General features: G+C 34.2%; 1 protein-coding gene across 4 annotated transcripts in view; it reads right to left on the bottom strand.

The window, feature by feature from the left end:
• Window positions 1-16312, bottom strand: part of PMS1 (PMS1 homolog 1, mismatch repair system component) — an 84880-nt gene that overhangs the window by 59695 nt on the left and 8873 nt on the right. For all 4 annotated transcript variants that reach the window (XM_015077638.3, XM_053215432.1, XM_053215431.1 and 1 more), the window contains exons 2-3: window positions 14795-14977; window positions 4699-4801 (exon numbers count right to left, since the gene is read on the bottom strand). In XM_015077638.3, coding sequence (XP_014933124.2) covers window positions 4699-4801; window positions 14795-14977 — 286 coding nt within the window. The remainder of the gene's footprint in view (window positions 1-4698; window positions 4802-14794; window positions 14978-16312) is intronic.

Raw genomic sequence — 16312 nt, 5'->3', positions numbered from 1 at the left:
CAGGATTTGGTAATTCATCCCTTACATACCACACCCAGTGCTCATCACAAGTGCCTTCCTTAATACCCTTCACCCATTTCATCCCGCTGCCCACCTCCCTTCCAGCAACCCTCATTCGTTCTTCATAATCAGGAGTCTGTTTTATGGTTTGCCTCTCTTTTTTTTCCCCATGTTCATCTGTTTTGTTTCTTAAGTTCCACATATGAGTGAAATCATATGGTATTTGTCTTCTTTGTGACATAGTTCTTCAATTGGTGCTTTTCCTCTTCATCTTTCTTCTCTTGCTACAAGGTTAAACCCCCACCCCTTCTTACCTACCATCTTCAAACTCAAATGATAACTTTTCTGAAAAACTCCCTAACCTTCCTCTAGGCAGCTGGTGGCTTCTTTTTACTGTCATTACTTAGTCATCTGTGTTCTCCACTACTCTGAGTTCCTTTAACTCATCTGTGTTCTCCACTAGCCTGTGACAAATATAAGAGCATATACTGTAGCTGTGGTGACAGTATATCTGTGTATATCTGTGTATCTGTGGACAGATGGTGAGAAGGAAGGCAGGCAGAAATCAATAAAGCAAAATACAAATGTACGAAAAGGTACTTGTTGACTTTTTAAATATGTTATACGTGAAAGACCACACTATAATTAATCCATATATTAACTGATAAATTATTGCTTCAGCAGTTAAAAATGTTCTCTTAGAGCAAATTGAGATTTAACAATAAGCCAAGAATTATATATGTTTGAATAAAACTTAATGATGGAAAACTATGTTGATTCCAAATGAAATGTGTATCCTTAAAAAAAGTACCAAGTAATATTGGCCAATAGGGAGGAGGCCCTAGTATACTATCATATTTTACAAGAGAACTGCTCAGCTCTCTAACTTTAGCACATTCTACAAACACCAGAATTAAACTGCAATCCTATAATATGTTCCCTGTTATATTTTTACATGACCCTATGTTATGCCACTTATAAAGGCAGCTAGCTATTTATATTCCTAATGTAAAGAGGTAGGGTTGCTTGAATACATCAAACTTTTTAAAAACTATTTAATGAATAAAGTTTCAGTCTCAACATGAAAAAAATCTTCCAATTCATGCACAATCATACCTAACAGGGATTTACAAAGAACACGATGCTCTACTCTAGTAACAGGGTAAGGAAAGGAATGACCCTGATCAGAGTACTTTAAATATACTATTTTTGATACCTGAGAAATTCCTACGGCAGAAGTACTAGGATATGTTAAAAGAATTTGCCAAGAGGGTAAATCAATTTAGAAAGCTTACTACTGATTATCTAGGGTAAAGGAAATGGAAGTAATAACAGAAAAAAGGTATGATTACAACAAATAATTTATTAAGTTATTGTAAGATAATTTAAAATTATTTTTACATTTCTTATAAATTTTTAAGTGTCTTAAAACAGAAGTGAACAGAAGGGTAATTTAAAATGACACGCTATTAAGCACATACATCATTTTAAAGGGCTAAATTAATCCACAAAACGAATACCTACACCCAGGAAAACCAGAATTGAAATCTCTAGTAAACTATTTTTAAACATCTTAAATATGGTTTTTAAAGGGGTAACAGGGGTGCCTGGGTGGCTCAGTTGGTTAAGCGTCTGACTTCAGCTCAGGTCATGATCTCACTGAATTCCAGCCCCATGTCCAGCTCTGTGCTGACAGCTCGGAGCCTGGAGCTACTTCAGATTCTTTGTCTCCCTTTCTCTGGGCCCCTCCGCTACTCACACTCTGTCTCTCTCTCAAAAATGAATGTTAAAAAAAAAAAAATTAAGGGGTAACAAATTTTCCAGTGTCTAAAAAAGATTTTGCTTTAAGTTGTCCCAGCACCTACAGTTAGGTGTCATCTTCTGATCAGATGATATGAAGAGTAACTGTGAAGCAAGGATGTTCACACCACTGCAGAAATTTATCTACAAGAACCCTAAATGCACAGGTACTAATTAGGATGGTTGTACTGTAGTTTTATCCTACACAGAAAATATTTAAATGGAAGTTGAATGACAGCTGGTGGTGAAATGTGAGTCTGTGATCCAATCACTCAAAAACTATCAGCACTAAGGCAATATAAATGTAAAAAGCTTTTAAAAGTGCTGTAGATTTCTATAATATGTCCATCTACAGAAATTTAAAAGTAAGAGCTTGATTCTTTGTTGTTTTCCTAGCCAACCAACTATAATTAGGAGATAAAAATGAATCATGAAAGGCAATTACTAGTTTCACAACTACTGACCTTCCAAGTATGTTGTTTCTTAAGATAAAAGGAATATGCTAAAGAAAATAAGGTTCATTTACTGACTACAGAAGTTCCTTAATATGCATACCTAGTTTCACTCAAAGTAGAAGACTTGGGTCAGCAAGAAAAGAAAAATCAATCAACAAATGGGCAGAGATCAGAAGGATTCCATATTTAAGTATTGCTATTTCATAGTTCCCATGGTGATGAACACAGAAAAGCATGAGAAGTATGAGTGATGCAGAGCAACAGGCCATCCAGATTAGACTGGCTACTACTAAGATAAAAATAAATACATTTAAGTTTTATAAGGTGACTAGATTACTTCAAAGTACTCTACTGGAGAGCCACCCAAATATCTCCTAATGGCCTCCTAATTTGAACTCCTCAGAATTGGGGTCAGAACATTTCTGGAAAGGGACTATACTAAACAAAAAAAGCCTTCTCCTTTGTAACCTTCAGTACATAAAAAAGAAAAAGAATCACAGTCTATTATTTTTAAGTAAAATATGTACAATATTATCATACATCAAATTAAACAGCTACAAGATGAGCTCATTTTTATTAACTGAGTAAATGCCAAAAAAAAAAAGTGTTTTCTTAGAAGTTCCAACTGACTCTTTCCTTTGTGTGGATATAAAAATATAAATTCTTAATATGCAAATTAATCAGCAATTTGAAGATTAAAAAATAAGAAAAAGTGAATTTGGTATCAGTATTAAGACATAATAAATATATTTTAATGAAAAAAGATGGTAATTATTAAAAAGATAGATCTAATAATTTAATAGTAAAATTGGAAGAAACTAAAGAAAAAATATAGTACTTCAATAAATTACAATGAGGGACCACAAAATTAAAAAATGAATTTATAATTCAATTGGAAAAGAAGGGCAAACAGCAACAAATCCTTTCAGATCAAATAATTCTTTTGAACATGACTAAAGAGGTCATACCTTCAACATTCTCTCATTTTAAACACTCATTACCGGAAGTTAGTGGTATGGAAACAATTAAAGGAGATACATGAAACTCAAGCCTGAAAAGCTTTTCTTTTTTGTTGTAAGTGGACAGTAAAGGAACATAAAAACATAAGATGTCAACTAAAATGTAATAAAATTACATAAGTGTATAAAACACGAAAGAACTGTAATAATAATTAATAGAGCAATATTATTAGATGAAGTAACATTAGCAATGAGCTAAGAGTTGTTGCAATTGAGTGATGGGTACATTATTCTATTTATTTGCACATACATTTCAAGTTTTCCATAAACAGATATATTTTAATTATTTAATCATAGTATCTTAATTATATGGTTTATTACAATTACCAAATCAATAATGTTTTAGGCATTTCAATAAAATATCCTTCACATATAAAGAGGACACTAAGTGATCCAACAATAGCAAAATAATTGCTCTTACAGTTTTTACAAAAGAGTAACTAATCCATGTTTTTGTCCATAGTCTGTTTTTAAAAATTAATTTATTTAAATTCAAGTTAGTTAGTATACAGTGTAGTATTGGTTTCAGGAGAACCCAGTGATTCATCTTTTATATATAATACTCAGTGCTCATCCCAACAAATGCCCTTCTTAAAGTCCATCACCCATTTAGCCCATCTTATCATACACCTCCCCTCCAGCAATCCTCAGTTTGTTCCACAGCTAATATCATCCTCAATGGGGAAAAACCTGAGAGCTTTCCCCCTAAGGTCAGGAACACAACAGGGATGTCCATTCTCACCACTGTTGTTCAACACAGTGCTGTGAGCCCTAGCCTCAGCAATCAGACAACAGAAAGAAATAAAAGGCATACCAACTGAAAAAGAAGAAGTCAAATTTTCACTCTTAACAGATGACATGATACTCTACATGGATAACCCAAAAGACTCCACCAAAAAATTGCTAGAACTGATACGTGAATTCAGTAAAGTCCTAGGATATAAGATCAACGTGCAGAAATCGATTACATTTCTATATACCAATAATAAAGCATCAGAAAAAGGAATCAAGGAATTGATCCCATTTACAACTGCACCAAAAACAATAAGATACCCAGGAATAAACCTAACCAAAGACATAAAAGATCTGTATGCTGAAAACTATAGAAAGCTTATGAAAGAAATTAAAGAAGACACAAAGAAATAGCAAAACATTCCATGCTCAAGATTGGAAGAATGAATACTGTTAAAATGTCTATACTCTCCATAGTCTTTTAACAGTCTCTCTTTAGAAAACTAAGTATTTAAGAGATTGGTGACTAAAGTAGGGGTTGAATATTCACTTGGAAGTTAACTACCCTTTATCACGAGCAAACCTGAAGTAATGCATCTGAATTTGAGATGTAACAATTTTTAAAAAAATAAACAAGAAAAAAATAAAATAAACAAGAAAGAAAAGGCAAAACTACAAAGCTACTCTCTTACCTTGACCAAGATGTGAAGGTTTTTGAGAAATTATGTGGCCGCTGCCATCCAAAACATACTGGGTGCCAAAATTATCAGAAGCTGTCCTTGTTGTAATCAAAACCTGGAATATAAAAAAACTAATAAAATTATGATTTTAGATTTTGCAGTGGACTCATTATCAAATTAAATTTAAAATGATTATACATTTACTTAAGATTGAAAAAAAGTTTGGGGCACCTGAGTGGCTCAGTTGGTTAAGCATCTAACTCTTGATTTCAGCTCAGGTCATGATCTCAGTTTGTGAGATCGAGCCCCATGTTGGGCTCCATACTGAGTGTGGAGCCTGCTGAAGATTCCAGCTCTCTTTCTCCCTCTGCCCCTCTCCCCTGCTTGCGCTTGCAGTCTCCCTCTCCCTCTTTAAAATTTAAAAAAAAAAGAAAAATTAAAGTTAGGGGCGCCTGGGTGGTTCAGTTGATTAAGCATCCGACTTCAGCTCAGGTCATGATCTCAAGGTTTGGGAGTTCGAGCCCTGCGTCAGGCTCTGTGCTGACAGTTCAAAGCCTGGAGGCTGCTTCAGATTCTGTGTCTCCCTTTCTCTCTGCCCCTCTCCTGCTCCCATTCTGTCTCTCTCTCTCTCAAAAATAAACATTAAAAAAAAATTTTTTTTTTAAAGTCTTACTTGTTAAGCTCTTATGACCACTTCTCCTATAATATTCCCTTAGAGTTACACTAATAGTAACTAATAGGCTAATTAGTAGCCTAACAGTAGTACACTAATAGTAGGCTACTTTATATTTTTTATGTGGCAAATTACTGATTTTTATTTTGAGTATTTAACTTTAACTAAAATACTCATACACAAATCTATACATCTGAAATGTACTGGTTATTTGTATATATGACTGAAATGGCTATTTGTATTATATGACTTACATCTGTAAAATCAAATACTGTAACTGCATTAGGGAAACTTCTTTTTGTTTATTTACTTTGAGAGGGAGAGAGAGAGCACACGAGCAAGGGAGGGGCAGAAAGAGAGGGAGGGAAAGAATCCCAAGCAGGCTCTGCACTGTCAGTGCAGAGCCCAATGCAGGGTTCAATTTCACAAACTGTGAGATCATGACCTGAGCCAAAATGAGGAGTCGAACGCTCAAATGACTGAGCTACCCAGGCACTCTGGGAAACTTGCTTTTTAAAAGACAATTTCCATAAATTTGTTGGTAATGTGAAAAAGCCTTTTGTAAAATAATCGTTCTTTTTATAATCTGTATAAAAAGGTAATGTATTTTCTGTATTTCAAGGTAATGGTTCAAAAGAATAAAAAAATATAAATCATACACACATACATTTGTGGACAATTTTTTCTTAAAACCAAGCTATTTAAATGTAATTTAAATGTAGTTTAAATGCTTAAAACCTGAACTATTTAAATGTAATTTTTTTGTTAAATGAAGAAGATATTAGCACTAAGACATTTATGTGTAAGAAAAGATTTCACTGAGCATAAAAATATTTCCTAAGGTGTTACAGTCACATAAATATAAATTTAAGAATGTCTGCATTCTTCTGAGCTACCCTCACCCTTGGCTTTCTGTTTACCTACTCTGTGAGATTAGTGGGAGAGCATGACAATAGAAAACCATTCCACTGTCAGAAAATAACAGGCAGGGAGTGGGCATACTTCTTCAGGAAAGCACAATGGATTCAGAAGAGGATGCCCTCCTTACACTTTTTGTGAGCAATAATGATCCAAAATTGGAAGCAATCTTTCTTGGCCATCTGTGAACTCAGGAGAGTTATCTGAAACTTATATTTAAGAAAGAAGCCACAAAGATCCAGCTCCACTGCTGGAACTCATCTAGGTCCAGTTGGATCTACATTGGATTTGATGGTTCTGACACTCTGCCCTAAACATGCACTAATTTACAGCAGGCCATATGGCTATAAAACATGTAGATACCAGGCAGGGAATAGCAGAGTCACCATTACGTGCACAAACACACAAACAAACACACACACACACACACACACACACACACACACACACACACAGCTTCTCTAGCTCACAATATTAGAATCTATTAGACTCTAAGGGTAATGTCCATAAAATTCCTTACCAGAAGCACTGCCTTAAGCTGTTTTCCAAAAACATACAGCTAAATCAAAGTTGTGAGCCTCTGTATAACCTTAAGTGATTCTTCTACTTCTTCCAAAATTATATTCCGTGGTTCAAAAGTTGTATAACTTTAAAAGTTTTCCTGATAACCAATCTTAATCTTCCCTGCTACATCCCCAACTCTATTTTGTCCAGTAGTGATTTTCTCTAATAAACTCTGTTTAAAAATAAAGAGTACAGAAAATTTCTTTCCTGTCTCTTAATTTAATTACTCTATGATTGTCCCTGTAAAAACAATTCTACATTTAACCAACCATTTTTCAAAAATGCCAAGGTCAACTGAATTCTATTTCTATTCTCCAAAGAGCTAGCCACCTGACCTAAAGTTGGTGTTATTAAGCAAAAGTAGTCCTAAAACTCTGAGTTCTAGTACTAATTAAGCCAGTGGCTTGTTAGATGGTCCTGAATAAATGATTACTCTATCATCTTTAAGGAAGTGCAATGATAAGATGAAAATGATACTAATACTCCACAAGGTTATATGGATTTTTGTTTTAACTACTTCCAAAGCATTTTATAAATATTAACTTGTTCATCCTTTAAACATATTAGTTAATAGCAAAATACCCCAACTTAGATGAATAAACTGATGTGCTAAAAAGTAAAATAGGACCTTACTGGTCATAAATGTAACATTTGTATTAAAGTAAAAAAAAAATACACTATTGTTTTCCAATATTAATTTTTTTGAATTAGAATGTGTAAGGGTACTGTGAAAATTTATCTTGATAGGAAATGCTTCACAATTCACTGCTAAAGACAGCGAAGGACAACACAGGTTAGCATGTTTCACAAATTTGTTAAATACAATGTGCTCCTCAGAGGAAGGAACTGTATTTCAAGAGTTCATTTCATATGACCCTGTGTCCTGGACAGCAAACCTTTTTTTGGACCAGGCACAGGCTTAGAATGTGTTAGCTCTGCAGCAGTTAACATTTTGAACCTGCAGTAACTCCACCATCAGATGCATCTCTAATATTACGAATTTTTACTTGCGCTTCTTACTAGAGACACTAATGAACTGTGGCAGAATGAATCTAGTGGTGTCAAGGGAAGAACTAAAATTTATTTAAAGAATTTTAAAAGGAGAAGTTTATTTTAAAAGGTAAAGTTTTAAGAGTTCTCAGAGAACCTTACAGATTATATTGGCTATCAGTTATGAAAAACTGTCTTTTTGGTCTAGTTACTGAGTTTCAAAAATTATATAATACTAATACAAAGTTAAAATTCACAAAATTCATAAAAGCATCTAAACTTTAGATAAGCATAAGTTTTCTCAATGTTTTAGATAAAACTCAGTTAAAACTTTAGTATACATACTGTCAATTCATGCAAAAAAACCTTTCTTGACAAAAATTCATTTAAGACAATTATGTTAAAGTTTGTTCTTATTTTTTATTTTTATTTTTTGCTGATTTTTGGATGAACACCTTGGCACAGACACAGGAGTCTGAAAACTAAGGTAAATGGTCTTCATGATTCAGCTGAAATATCAATTTTGCCTGGATCACTGAAATGTCTTTCTTTCTGTGAGTGTGCCTGCCTATGCATAGTTGTACACTAATATAAGAGCTCTGACTTCATAACCTTCTCCCAGATACTTCACTGAGGGAGACTAGCAATAGGAAAATCTTGGCCCTGGCTTTTCTCCTTAGAACAGAGTTCTATTACCTGTGAGGAAGCTACACTTTAGAAAGCAGGATACCTACCCTACTCTTCAAAAGTTCCTGTGCCTATTTTAATTACAGCTCTGTCACCATGGCTCTAAAGAACATGAAAGGTACTCTATCTACACTGTGGACAGGAGGCAGAAAACATCAAAATGATGCTAGCAGCTTCCTCCTACCTTTTTACAGATATGGGGGCCCACAATTAAGGAAGTCCCAACCTTCATCTTTAAAACAGAATGACATAGCTTCTCATTCTGCCCCTTTTGAGCCATGGAGGTTTAATGAAATTTTAAAAAACCCACACACGATGTCATCTCATCACAAAATTGTGTAAAATAAACTTGGTAGATCAGAGTAATACCCAGCACATTGTAACTAATTAAAAAATGGAGGAATGAATCCATAAACATTAGTGTTATACAAAGGATGGCTGGCACCTCTGTTAGTTCTTCAGAGGGATAAACAAGAGAAAATAATGAACTTAGGCTACAGAATAAAGACCTTTTGTGAGAAATAGAAGGAATTTATGTAGGAATGTCTGTTAAACTTTAGAAACGATTTCCCAAAAATGTTGAGTTGTCTGCATAAACTTTGAAAGGGTGAAATACTGCTTGTCAACAAGAAAATGAGCAAGTATGATGATATTATCAACTTTATGATAAAGGTACATACTACTTTTCACATTCAAGTCCAGACTGAAAGTAACTTTCATTTGTACGGCACATGACTGTATTAAAGATACTTTAATATGTATTATTTCAATTGACTCTCAAATCATTATCCTCACACGACTCTCAGAAAAGTTAACCTGCTTTATGCCTTTGGCCAAGTCTCTTATGCAAACACTTGAGAATTAGGGTTCTGACTTTTCATTGAGTTTGTTTTGATTTTAAGAAAACAAAACTGTTCTGTATTTCTCCTAAAACTGAAGTGTAACTTAGCCTCCACTTAAAATCCGGTTCAAAAAATGTATAACTTTCTTAAACATTTCTCTGGAAAGGAAAAAGATCATTTTTTAATAAATATATAAAATATCTACCTAAAAAGAAATAAAATCTTTTATTATGTGTTTTATTATGTGATAAGAATATATACAAAGTCTTCACAAAAAATTTTATGAACAGCTCAAAACAGAATTTTCACTACCTCTAGCTCATTTTAGTCAGTATGCTTTTTAATCAGTACCAGGAATTTAACACTGAAGAAAACAAGTATCTCCAAATTATTGCTCTACAAACAACAATAAATTTCAAGATTTTAAAGAAAACCGTATCAATTTGTGTCAGTAACTGATACATTCATCATGGATTTATCAAGCATAATTACATTTTTAAATGCCAACAGGATACTCTGAAGGTATAAAAACAATGGTTTACTCCTTTGGACTGTTTAATTCTAAGACTGGAAGTCATTTTAAAATTGACAAATTAGGAAAACTGCCCATTCTTTTAAAGTGTGTCAATAAAGAATATAGAATAAGATATGTTTTAAATTCCTCCAATTTTGCTAAAAACCTACTTAATTTTCTTTTTGTAACTAAAATTATTAACATCTTTAATAAGAATACTTTCAACAATCAGAATTTTCGGTGATGGCCATTTAATAGTGTGACAAAACTATATTCCAGATACAAATTATCAATCTACCGAGCCTGAGATAATTTACATCTTTATGACTTTAAAATTGTCTGCATCAGTTAATCTGGCAGATAAAATAACCAAATCGCTAATTTTTATTATGTAACTATAATCTCTGTCCAAAGATTTTCAAAATAAATTGGAGCCTTTAAAAGTAAATATGCAACTTCTATACATAAAACTTCAATTCTTTCTGAGTGGTAAAGAATACTCGTTACATTTAAAAAGTAAGCTTTTTTCTCCAAAAAGCACTCATTAATAATTAATAACAATAAATCCTGAATAACAATTTTTTAAATCTAATTGACCTTAACAAGCATATATTACTTTCTGTATTTCTGAAATACTGTTCAGAATCCTTTCACGTAAGTTTCAACTTGACTACTCCTTGATACCATCTACTGAGCCTACCACTGCAGGCCTGGATATATTTATTATTTTAATATGAAGTAATTTTAAACTAATAGATACCTCTCTAACCATGCTAGTAAGACGGAAGCATGACCTACTGTGGAAAATTCAGTACTGGGAGACAGGATATTGGAAATGAATTCTTGGCTTTGCCATGGACACATTATATGTCCCTAAATAGGTCACAATTTTCATATTCCATTTACTGCACTGTGCACAGTTCTTCTAAAGTGAACTACTTAGCAAAGCACCCTGCAAACAACACACAATGAAACAGTAACTATTAGACTATATTTTGAAGTTGGAGTAAGAAGACCTAGCATTTGGCTACATAAGACCTCAGTTTCCTTATCAATAATATGAGAAGACAGATCCATAGAAGACCTACATTTTAGGGTGGCTACTCATGAAGCAGACTGAGACGAAGACTAGTGAGCAGGAAGTTCACTGGGGGTGCTCCAGAGATGATCACCTGTGAGGGCAGGACAGAAAAAGAAGTGGGGCTCTGTAGTCACAAACAAGGACTTGGCTGACCCTGATGGGAGTTGGGGGGGGGGGGGGTTGCCACTCTGGACCAGAGATAGCATGGCAGAGTTGTTCTAAATTGGAATAGAATCTTTATAACCCCTCATTAGTCAGTCACTGGATGCAGGTTGCCCTGCACAATATGGGTAAGTTACTGCTGTACAGATGAGGTAAAGGCAATCGCCAGAGAGACACAGCTTTGAGCATTCAGTTACCAATGCTTGGCAGCTAGAGGGGTGAGTTTTCAGTCCTGTCATGGGGGATCTGCCAGTGAACCAGGGGCCACTACTACTACCAAGATCCCTTCCAGTTCTAGATTTTTTGGTGATGCTTTGGCTTTCAGAAACAAGCTCAAATCATCATCAAAACATCTGTGACAAAATAATATATACTGTAAGATTTCATTTAGATCAAGTTCAAGAACAGGTAGAACTAATCTATGTTGACAGAGGTCATAACAACTATTACCTCTGAGAAATACTAACTGGGACAGGGAATGAGAGAACCTTCAGGGGTGCTGACTATAGTATATATCTTGCCCTGGAGTATGTAAAATACACACACACATACCGATGTGAGGGTTTCCCAAAGATTTACAAGAAAAGAGATTTACATAAAATGCTGTTAATATTCTATAAAATAAACACCTGACATTACAATGTGTAAACTGAATATAATTTTTAAAAAGTTTACAGTTTTAGGTTATGCTGATAGACAATTCCTTTACTTCTCTTGTAATTTTGGTATACAAATTACTTCAAGTATTTATACTCAAGGCATTAAAATGCATCAAAAATGAAACAAAAGACAAAATGACAAACTTGGATATCAAGTGGGCCTAAGTCATCAAAAAAAGAAACAAAATAGAGAACACCACTGGACACAGACTTGCAAAACTGCCATTTAAAATCAGAACTACAGTAAAGATTTGAGTAAATCATATGGCTTATTACCATGCATTTTAAAAGACTAAGTATAGTGCTGCCACCTAGTAGACAAAGCTGATAATAACCAATTTCAGTTCTAAAAAGTTATATATATCTTATAGGAAATACAGAAATGCCTTTTTTTTGTTTATTCATTTGTGGGTTTTTTTATCCCTTAGATTCCACCTCTGAGTGAAAGGAGATAATGGCTTTCGATTATGGAATGATTAAGTCATGGGGAATAAAAGGCACAGCATAAGGAATATAGTCAATGATACTGTAATAGCAATATATTAAGACATGTTAGCTATAGTTGTAGTGAAGACAACATGATTTATAAACTTGTCAAATCACTATGCTGCATACCCGAAACTAATGTCATCAGCTATACTCAAATAAAAAAATCAATTAATTTTTAAAAACCCAGAAAAGCTGTATATTATTCAACAATACTCTGCCAAAATATACCTTAAAGACTACCACGTTTGGACAACAGCTAAAAAATCAAATAATTATGTTTTCAAATAAATTGTATGATTTCTAAAATAGCTACCAAAAGCTCAAACAATAGTATGTGATAGTACTGGGAGTTTGAGAGGTTCCCCGATACAAATCTGACCCCATTCTAGAAACAAACACTTTCTACAAGATCCCAGGGCTATAGGTTCCCAGATACAGTCTCTAGGGAGGAAGAAGGGCAATGTCCAGTTAGTTGTACCCTCTAGTTGCTCTTCCCTAAAATATATTTGGAGACTCAGTGAACTTAAATAAAGTGTTTTGGATAAAGGTTTTAAGCAGAATGCACGTAAGGAAGGACAAGGCCTTTTCTCCTCTACCAATGTGTGAACATCTAGATTCTAACACACAAGGGCCCCTAGTCTTACCCCTAGTACTAGAAGAGTAAACTCTCCCACTTTAAACCCTACCTCGTCCTCTACCCACAATTTTTCTTTGTTAGTTAGGTATCACTTTACAGAGCCCCAAAGTCAAAGAGAAAAGTAGATACTGTGCTGGGACTCTTCATAAAAAAATGGAGAAAATCTACACTATGCCAGCACTCTAAGGGCAGAAGGAAAAAGGGAAGACCACAATAAGCATGGAGATTATATGACTGCCAGGGAGATGAGGCTGGCTACCTAACAGATGCCCAAAGAATGGATGACAAAAGAGCAACATTATCTCATATACATGACACTTTTCTGGGACAAGAGGTACAAAGTCCTATCATTTAATTGTACCTGAGCATTCTCACCCAAATAGAGTCTACAAGCCAAAGCACAAATGGAGGGATACACAGCCAGTGAGCACACATGGGAAACATACCATCACACTATAAAACAGAGCCTGACATACAGAGTAACAGTAGAGCACAAAGAACCTAGTACAGAGTAGTGTGATCAAATGTAAGTGAGACACATGGAAATGAACAGATCAAAGTTTTAGATAGGCTTTGCCACAAACTAGTTATGAAATCTAGTGCAGAGGCAGAGAAGTATAAATGGTACTACGCAAACAAGTTGCTCAGGCACTGAAATGAGGGGTTACCAACATTGAAAGCACCTAACCAGGATCAGGAGAGCAAAGTTCTGGGATCCAGTCTGCCTCTGATTAGCTAGGGTTTAGAACAAGTCAATTCACATCTCTAGAATCAATCTATCTGTATTTACTAGAGAGGTATTTCCAGAGTGGGTTCCACAGTACAATAACAACAAAACAGTGAAATGCTTACCAATAAAAGGATTTCATAGTCAAGTACGCATAGGGAAATGTAACTACTATAAAGCCACCACTCTTAGAGATTCACAATGAACTTTACTACAGTAAAATCTCTAAGAAGAGCTTATAATTAAGATAGCGGTTTAATTTGAATACATTTTTTCAAAGTCAATGGGTCATTAAAGTACTTTTTCTATTTATAAACATTAACATTGTAGCACTTCCTGGGTGGCTCAGTCCGTTAAGCCTCGGACTCTGGATTTCAGCTCAGGTCACGACCTCACAGTGAATTCGAGCCCTGCTTAGGATTCTCTCTCTGCCCCTCGTCTACTCGCACATGTGCTCTCTCTCAAAATAAATAAACTTAAAACAAAATATTAACATTGCAAAACACACTTTGCCTTTCCTCAAAAGATCAGACAGAATTACCATGATACAGCAATTCCACTTCTAGATTTTTACTCAAAAAAAGTGAAAGCAGGGACTTCAACAGACATTTGCACACCCACATTCACAGTAGCATTATTCACAATGGCCAAAAGGTGGAAATAACCCAAATGTCCATCAACAAATAAAAGGATAAACAAAAACATGATTTAAACATACCACAGAGGATCATTCAACCTTAAGAAGGAATAAAATTCCAATACATGTTATAAGATGTAGAAGACATTTTGCTAAATGAAATAAGCCAGACACAAAAGGTTAAATATTATATGACTCTATTAGTCAAATTCATGGAGACAGAAAGTAGAATAGTAGTTACAAGGGATTGGAGGTGGAGAAGGATAATGGGGACTAACCATTAAATGGGCACAGAGTTTTAGTTTGGAGTGATGTCAAAGTTCTGGAAATGGATGGCAATGATGGCTACACATGCTTAAAATCACTGAACTGTACACTTAAAAATGGCTTAAATGGTAAATTTTATGTTATGTATATTCTACTACAATAAAAAAAAAACTACACTCTGCCAAATCCTGGGTTAGTTTTCTCTTAATGCTACCATTCTGAGTGTGAAATCACTAAAAAAGTCAATATAAATTACCTTACCTCAGCTACACAACAAATTGACCCCAATGCTTCTCCACGAAAACCGTAAGTTGTCAAATTTTCAAGATCTTCATGACTATTTATTTTTGAAGTGTAGTATTTCATTGCCATTACAGGTGCATCAGTGGCCTTGATACCCTCACCATTGTCTCGCACCTCAATTTTATCAAATCCATAGTTCTCCTATAAAAAGTTAAAGAATACTTTTAGTACATACAGTAAACTGTTGTCACAGAAACAGAAAGCAACATAAGAGAAACAGTTGTGTCATTTATTTACCTTTTGTGGAATCTTAATATTAAGAAAGTAAGAGTTCAAATTGTTAACTCTATCAATTCCTAACTATGGTACAATGGGGAAGCCCCTTGTTTTCCCTGAACTCAGATTCAATTGTAAAATAAAGAAGTCAGTCTAATTGTAAAATAAAGAAGTCAGTTCCCTTGAAGTATTTCAGCACCATTGGATGTCTGTGTTTAAATTTACATTTAAACTTGACTAAGAAAATTCTACTAAATTATATATGCTTTTGCATATATAATCTCTCAAAAAAACAAAACTGAATACTATCACCTTCAAAAACAGCAGCTGATTCTACCCACCAAGAGTCTAGCAATTATCCTTATTCAGCCTTTTAATACTTTTCAATACTTTCTCCCTTTAACTATTTACTGCTTTCATAAGAATTTTAAATATTTAGTATAACCTCCTAAAGTTCTTTTTGCAAATAATCACTGAACAGAAAAATGCTGAGAAAATACATTAAATTTGGCAATCTCTGTGAGTTCTTTACTTGAAAAATGAGGAAAAAAACCCCAACTCAATTCATAGCTTAGTATTTGTAGGCTAATACTAAAAGTATGCATACATGACAAAAACAAAATCTAGGGACACCTGAGTGGCTCAGCTGGTTAAGTGTATGACTCTTGATCTCAGCTCAGGTCATGATCTCAGTTTGCAAGTTCGAGCCCCATGATGCGGCTCGGGATTCTGTCTCTCTCCCTTTCTCTGCCCCCCCCCCACCCCCCTCTCAAAATAAATTAAAATAAACATTTAAAAAAAGGTTCAAAAACAAAATCTAAATCCCTATAGAGATCTTCCTGCAATTACAATCACTCTAGTATTTTAAAATAATAGTTTTTTAATAACCTGAATTTAAGTAATACTGTGTAAGTACTTTTTAGGTAAATTAGATATGTAAGGTGTTGGAGGGAGACCCTTAAGAATTAGTTCCTCATCTCTCTCAATCCACAATTAACATCCTAGAAACAGTTTGGCTGCTTCATTTTATAGAAAAATCATTAACTACAGAAAACTAATCTTGCAATACAAATACAACTCCAGACACGTGAGTAAAATAATACAAAGATCTGTTTAAATTTTTAAAATAAGATCAACTTTAACTAATTATGAAAACATTCCTAGTCAGGATAGTTATTATTGTATGAAATCATAATAAAACAAGTCTTATCATGTACAGCAACACAGTCATTTATTTTCAAACTCTACAAAGCAGAAACT

The sequence above is a fragment of the Acinonyx jubatus genome, chromosome C1 (genome assembly GCF_027475565.1).
Source record: "Acinonyx jubatus isolate Ajub_Pintada_27869175 chromosome C1, VMU_Ajub_asm_v1.0, whole genome shotgun sequence".
Classification (NCBI taxonomy): Eukaryota; Metazoa; Chordata; class Mammalia; order Carnivora; family Felidae; genus Acinonyx; species Acinonyx jubatus.
The sequence above is the reverse complement of the archived record's forward strand: the minus strand, read 5'-3'. Positions and strand labels throughout refer to the sequence as shown.